Source organism: Pyrgilauda ruficollis, unplaced genomic scaffold (genome assembly GCF_017590135.1).
Source record: "Pyrgilauda ruficollis isolate IOZ18807 unplaced genomic scaffold, ASM1759013v1 scaffold15, whole genome shotgun sequence".
Lineage (NCBI taxonomy): Eukaryota > Metazoa > Chordata > Aves > Passeriformes > Passeridae > Pyrgilauda > Pyrgilauda ruficollis.
In genome coordinates, this window is record NW_024513654.1 from 1103031 (window position 1) to 1110530 (window position 7500).

General features: G+C 42.6%; 1 protein-coding gene across 8 annotated transcripts in view; it reads left to right on the top strand.

Annotated features, from left to right (window-relative positions):
- Positions 1 to 7500, top strand: part of EBF3 (EBF transcription factor 3) — a 123899-nt gene that overhangs the window by 77175 nt on the left and 39224 nt on the right. For 5 of the 8 annotated variants that reach the window (XM_041461533.1, XM_041461536.1, XM_041461538.1 and 2 more), the window contains exons 5-6: positions 2737 to 2818; positions 5772 to 5916. In XM_041461533.1, the coding sequence (XP_041317467.1) occupies positions 2737 to 2818; positions 5772 to 5916 (227 nt within the window). The remainder of the gene's footprint in view (positions 1 to 2736; positions 2819 to 5771; positions 5917 to 7500) is intronic. The other 3 variants (XM_041461534.1, XM_041461537.1, XM_041461539.1) reach the window with 1 other exon arrangement.

The following is a 7500-nucleotide window of genomic DNA, read 5'->3' on the forward strand; positions in this document are numbered from 1 at the left end:
AGGGATGGGTTTGCAGTGCCCACAGTCCTTGGTGGTCAGCTGAGAGCAACCACCAAGTCAATCATCTCCTCCTGGCACGGAGGAACACCCTGCCTGGGAATGTGGTTTTTAGCTTATGTTGTCTTCCTCTGAAAAGCTTGTCCTGATGCCACCTGTGCTCCGTGGACTCTGAAAGCCCAGAGTAAAGAGAGAAATAAAATATCTCAGCATCAAGGAATGTAGTGGAGCTGAAATGGGAGTGCTGCTTCTGTTCACTCCAGCCTGGCATCAATATTTAGTCCGGTGCTCAGAGCCATCCTAATAAACTTGATGATGTCTAATTTCACCAAGAGTGGGTCCTTTTCACCAAATAATTGAACAAATACCGGTTCCAGTTGATGTTTAGTGAAAGGGTGCTTAATGGCCCTTTTTCTTTGACAGGATGTGAGCTCTCTGTATAGAAACAATTCATCATGAATGCTTCACGCTAAAAACAATCCACGAGGAGCAATACTTAGCATTCCTAGTGCACAATTCATTGGAGAATTTCCGAGCAATTTACAAACATTAGCTCAATAAGCCTCACAACACCCATTTGAGATCAGAAAAAAAAAAAAAAAAAAAAAAAAAAAAAAAAAAAAAAAAAAGAAAGAAAGAAAGAAAAAAAAGAAGATAAGATACCGCTCTTCAGCCTGGATGTGGCACTAAGGAGCTGTAAGACTGGAGGCTGGTCCCAGCTCCTGGCTCCCCAGAAATGGGTGGTTCTGTGTGGAGCTGGGCATCAGCTGGGCCTTGCACAGAAAGGATGTTACCTTTGGAATAACAGAATCATGGAATGGTTTGGCTTGGAAGGGACCTCAAAGATCATCCATTCCAACCCCCCTGCAATGAGCAGGGAGCCTATAATCAAATGATCTGGAAAGAATAAGTATCTCACATAACAACAATAACAAAAAAATTACTAATCCAAAACACCGAAAAAACTCCAAAACATGGCAGATAAAATTAGGGGGAAACTTGTGGCTTACACGGAGGCAGTTTCATGCAGTTACTGATAATATCCCTGCAACGGCATCCAGAAAACCTGAGCATCTGAGCTAGGAGATCATGCCATCCACCACAAAAATCCAGATCTTTTTCAGCTCGACAGCTGAAACCCCTTTACAGGTTTTGGGATAGGAAGTTTTAAAGAAATGTGCATTCAGCTGAACTGTCAGCATCGATTTATTTATGCAGTTTCAGTAAACCTGGGTGTTTCCCTGCTTGCCTCTCTGATATGAGAGATTGCTCCTTCAGCATTCGTGTCCTGGGGTAACATCGGTGTGCTGATCAAGGTTTAATGGAGGAGGAAGAGCTGGGATAAAAAGTTTTTGTCTAGGGGATGCTCCCATAATGCTGCTGTATGACCCTTGAAGCTTCTCAGGATGTGGTGCAGCCACTGTTGTTCTTTCTGCTGGTCATGGCTGGGCCCTGTTGGGTGCTAAAGGAGGAAAGATGTTTCTGTCTTTCCTCTTGCCAGGAATGCTCTTGGCACATGGAAACTCCTGTGAGGTGTGTGCAGCAAGAACAGTCCCAGTCACTTGTGAAGACTGACATGAGTGAATAAATCAAAGTTGTTCATATTCTGAAGGTGGAAGCTCTGGCTGACCACGCTGTCCAGCATGTACAAAGTTAGGCAGCACGAGCTGCTGGACTGGAGCATCTGAGGAACTCTGGCTGAGGAGAAAATCCTGAGCTTTGCTTGTCATTAGTGGTCGGTCATTAGCCAGAAAACCTAATTAAGACATAGTTTTATTATGAAGGATGAAAACATGAGTGCATAAATAAAAAAGATGATGTCAGGCTGCAAATGTCCTCCTGAGGATCCCGCGGTTTGCTTCACCTGCAGGGTGGAGACTTCCCAGTTCAGCTCTTTCCTGCGGTGCAGGAGGGCGGCAGAAAGGAGTTTCCATCTTCCCGAGCTTCCCCCTTCCCTCTAAGTGCTTGCTGTGCTCCCCTGGGGCAGCGTTGCTGCAAAAACGGTTTATGGGGAGATGCCTGGATGATAAGGGTTAGTCCTAAATAATTGCTGGTTGCCGCTCAGCAGAAATAAGCTGGATTTCGATCCCTGGGTAGAGTGACTCCTCACAGCTGAAGGCTGGCAAAGGTTGAAGAGGTCGTAAGACAGGGCCTAATTTGCCATGTTCCTTCCCTTTCAAAAACAATGAGGGAGCCGGGGCCTTGCCGGTGGGCAGATCCTGCCTGGATCTCCCTGGAGTCAGCAGGAGTTGGATCGAGTCCCTTTGAATAGCTCGAGTTTCCAAACCGGAGGCAAAGCCAAGTGTTTTTCAGAAGATTGATCATTACCTTTGGAATTTTTTGACGTAGAGGTCATTACTGCTAATATAAGTTGTGAAAAAATGAAAAGTATTAAAAAAAATAGAGACAAATTCTCATCTGGTGTAAGTCATTGCCTTTGAAGTCAATGAGTCATTGAAATCAACTTTCCCACACCGAGTTAAGGATATGGCCTGGAGTCAATACATTTGTAGTTGTTGAAAAATTAAAAATATAAATTTGCCTTTCCTTGGCAATAATGTTCTGTTTATGACAGAGATCTTATGCTTTAAAATAAGTTCATTAATGAATAGGAAAGTAATATTTCACTACCAGTATCCTTTTGGGTATAACTATTTATGATTAGATTTTATTAAACTTCTAAAAAATTGGATTTACATTTTGATGAATCTAATAGATTTCAATTTTGTATTTTTATAGATTCTTTCTAAAGTTTTTCCTCAAGTGCAATCAGAACTGTTTGAAGAATGCAGGCAACCCACGAGACATGCGAAGATTCCAGGTACAGATCCCTCTAAATGCATAAATGATGTATACAAGACTTGATCACATCTTCATCTTGAACTTCTGAGAAAACACAGTCAGTGCTTCCACTCAGTGTTGTTCCAGTGCTTAAAAAAAAAAAAAATGCTGTCAGTATTTTACGTTGCTCCCATTAATTTAAGTGCTGGTTCTGAAGTTCTGCAGGGGGCTGTAATGGATAAATGTTGGAGCAAGTGGGTCTTCCCTTAGGAATTATTTCCCTAATTTTCCTTCCTCCTATCACCTTGTGCTGTAGTGTTCTCTTTGCTCAGACATGCAGATGTTTTATGTAGACTGAATAGCTTGATCTTACTTTAAGAACACAACTTTGGAGCACGGGGAAGTTTGGAACTCACACTTCTCTGGTTCACAACTTTTAGATCCAGCAGTGGTGGCCCAACCCACAGATTTTTGTTTCAACTGTGTTAGAAAACGTTTAATACTTCACTTTCTCCTTACAGCTTTTGAGATATCCTGTGGTGAATCATAGCACTACAGAGAGGCAGCTGACGGGATGGACAAATGATTTTCTCTCTATCTGGGGTCATTCTAAAGGCCCGTTAGGAAATAACTGACTTTTTTTTTTTTTTCCCCAAAATATTTCACAATTATTCGTATTTGATTCCAGCAATAAAGTAGTATTGAGATGTTCAGGACTTTCTCAGTTTGGAGAAGAATTACTTGTGGTTAAACTTGATAGCAAAACATGTGACATCTGTTTTCATGCACAGCCAACCAACCGGGGAAGCCAGCACCCTCGAGCCAGCCAACAGAAAAGATCTGTAGCTGGAAAAAAAAAAAAATTCCTTCAAAACAATCGAGCCAGGCTTCCATTTTTCATGCATCTCAGCTTCACGTGGCATCGGTGGTATTGATCCATCTGAACAGAACAGAAGGTCAAACCTGGAATGAGTGGAAATGTCCTCTTTGTCTCACTGATGACTAAATGAAGCATCAGTCACGAGTGATCTTGTGGTCGACAATGGAGCCAGTAGGCACTAGAAAGACTTTCCTGGGTCTCTTTAGCTAATCTCCCTGCCTCTCAGAAGGTTTAACTGGACTTAACAGGATGTCAGATCTTGAACAGTATTTTTACCTGGTTTCCCTGCCTCAGCACCTTTGTGGAGGTGCACTGCAGGAGTGAGGCGATATAACAAAGCGTAGCACGTCGACTTTCTTTTGCTGAACTACAGTATTTTCCCTTGGTGGCTGACCTATATAGACATGACAGAACAAAAATAGTTGTCATTTTCATATACACCTTGCTCTGTCTCTTTAATACACCGTGTTCTAGGAACCAAACCCAGAAATCCTGGCTGGAAATCACGCTTGCATGTTTTGCAATATTTCTGGAGGTCTGGGAATCTCATTAAGAGTGAAAGAGGATAGCCCAGTGGCCTGGCAGCAGCTCTGCGGCCGAGCTGAGCGTGCAACCTCAGCACTCTCCGAAGTGGATGTTGACAAGAGGGAAGGTGTCCACTTCTGGGAGGAGAGAGCTGGGGAAGCAGAGCAGCCTGGCAGAGAACTGCCCTCGGGCTGTTCTAAAGGGTACCGCAGATGGCTGTCTCCAAGGAGGCAGGATACACAGAAAAGGTGCTGTGATAGCTGAGAGCTAATTATGGCTTGTGAATAAGAAACAGGATCAGAGGTGATCCAAAACATAGAAGCAGACAAGAATTTTCTTCTGATGCCTTGGACCAGCTCTATGTGGAGGAGGCTCTCTGCTCCCCTTCCATTTGTGTTCATTAAGTGTTTTGGTTTAGAAGCTGGTGGGAGAGCCCTGCAACCATCTTTGTTACAACCAAAATTTAGATAAAAGGAAAGTGGACACTTTGTCCTGCCTTTGTCTGCCCTCACCAGCTGTGTTGATAAGGTCTGACTTAGGCAGCGACTTTACGGACTCTACTCACCCCAAAGGAAAATCTGCAGCAGCCACTTCATTCAGACAACCTGGAACCACAGAAAAGGGCCCACGCTGGAGTATTTAAATAAGATGTAAATGTCAGTCTGGGATAGCAGTGATCCACCTACGAAGCCGTGCTCCACACAAACCCCACGCAGCTCGTGGTTTCCTCCCTGGCTGGCGCTCCCGCGCTGCCGCTTCCGGAAGGAGTCCCACAGCTCCATTGTGGAGGTGTTGGCATCGGGAAGGTTGTGCCTTTTGCATATGTTCCTTTGCCATTTTCAACTGAGAAGCAGCTGGAAGCCAAAGGAGGCCCTATCCATCATCTCTTCTATGGCCGGACTCTGAACCTGGACACAAGAATAGGAGCCTTTCACTCAAAAATAAAGGAGGAAATTCCATTGACATACCAGGGTCAATCACCATCCAAATGAACTTGAGAAGGGATACTTTTCATGGATTGAAAACACTTTCACTATTCATATTCAACTCGGCCTTTTCAGATGCAAAAAAGTTCATTATCAGACATTAAATGTAATTGTAAAACTGACCTGGAGATCATTTACTGAAGAAAAAATGGGGAGTTACGACGGTTCTTGATTTATTAAGCTTTTTTTATTTGGAATCCTCACAACCCTTCATTTGAAGACAGTCTCAAGTGAACAAATTTTAATTAGATAAACTATCTAATCAATATATCAACAGATCAATCAAAACAGCAGCTTTTAAAATGAGTGGCTAGAGGGGTGTTTCTGAAACTAATGGCTAGAAGAATATTTCCCTGAATTGAATTCATTTGTTAGCATAATAGGAGATTAAACTCTAATTAGTGTAGCAGGTTCTGAAGAGAAACAATTGTGAGTTAAAAATCACCAGTGGTCGCCACGCAAACAAAGATGTATTCAGAGATGTCATTCACTCTGTTTAAATAGAAACAGAAAAGTAACAGGGTGCTGTTTTGTCTTACGAGACCTGATTCGGGGAAAATCCGCAGGATTTTTGAAATGTGGGGTTTTGTTTTCTCTTCCAGGTTGTTGTATCAACAACAGTCAATGTGGATGGCCACGTGCTGGCTGTCTCAGACAACATGTTTGTACACAACAATTCCAAACACGGGAGGCGGGCTCGCCGCCTTGACCCCTCAGAAGGTACGGCCCCTTCTTATCTGGAAAATGGTAGGCACACATTTACATGTCCTTTTTTTTTTATTTGCAATGCTTTTTTTTTTATTATTTTATTATTTTTTTATTTCCCTTTTTTTTTTTATTTTCACCATATTTTACGTTGAGACACCACTACATTTACTTTTACATCATTTCTTCTCTCATCCATCAAAGCACCCGTTAAAAAAAGTCCATTAGTATTTCTCAGCCCTTGTCAACTACAACACGGACGCTTCTGAATCAGCTTCTGACTTCTTTCTTTATTTAATACTTACAGTTTTGCAGTCACAATCAATTTTTCATCTTTTCCTATTTTATTTCTTCTATTTTTTTTTTTTTATTTCAGCCTTGTTTTGCTTGCAGCTTTTTCTTGCTCTTTAATTTGACTTGATTTTATTTTGGCTTGTCATATTCCTTGATCCAGAGGTACAGTCTCAGGTTATGTATGCAAGTTTAAGTGGATGGTAAAAACATGACTGAATCTGTAAAGAATTTACTGTGAGGTCAATTTCCTGTGCCTGGGCCTTACTGCAGATTACGGCAGGAGGGGGTTTGGATGAGAAAAACAGCATAAAATGTTTTTCTTCAGCCTGACTCAGTGTGATTGACTTCTTGCCTGAACTGCTAAAAGAAGATAGGCTGAGATGAAGAGGAGAATGGAAAGTGTCTCTGAAAATCCAGAATTGTGAAACCCTATCTTTTTGGAGCCCATCAGCCCCTGAATCACTCACACACAATTGCAGCTGTGCCTGGACACGTGCACACATGTATTTATTGTCCTGCAAAGGCCAAAATTGTAATTTGGACTTAAATATCACTTCATTTGGACTGTAAAATATACCAGTGTAGGGATGCAAACCAGCTCTCAGGGAACCTCTGTTTAATAAAATTGATAGGATAGGATAGGATAGGATAGGAAACGGAGGAGGGAATGGCAGGGCCAGAGTTCTACACACTCTGGAAGTTGGTGGGGTTGAGGAGATCTCAGGGTCCTCATGAGCAGGGCCATGCTAAGGAAATGATGGCTCTGCTCCCACTGGAATCACCACCCAACTTCCTGGGATTTCAGTGTGCCCGGAATAAGTTTCCACCTCTTAAAATGGGAATGGTGTGACCTGGAAAGAAAATTCCCCAAATCCTGACCTGGCTTACTTGTAAATCTTGGTTTCGCTCTGGTCAGAGTACGACCCTGGACACTGGTACCTTCTGAAGCGATGGGGTGGGTTTATGCCATGCTCCAAGTTCCTCCTGTCCCGGCACCTTCCGTGGCGAATGGAATGCTTTGCATTAGCAACACATTCTTTAAAGAAAAGTACCCGCTAAAAACCACGATATTTACTTCTCCGTAGCCTCTCCTTGCTAACACCTCATTATCCAATCATCTAATATTCACCAGCAGTATATACACACACTCGCAGATCGTTTCCAAGTAAACTAATTCCCCCTGCTGCTCCTGTGGAAGGCTGCCATTGAATCCTTTGAGCTCACAAAAAGCACGGCAAATTATTTACAGTAGTTGAATACAACTGGAGGAAAAACAACCGTTCCACCTCCCGGCACCGCGGAGGAGAACCAATTTTTAATTTTTTTTTTTTT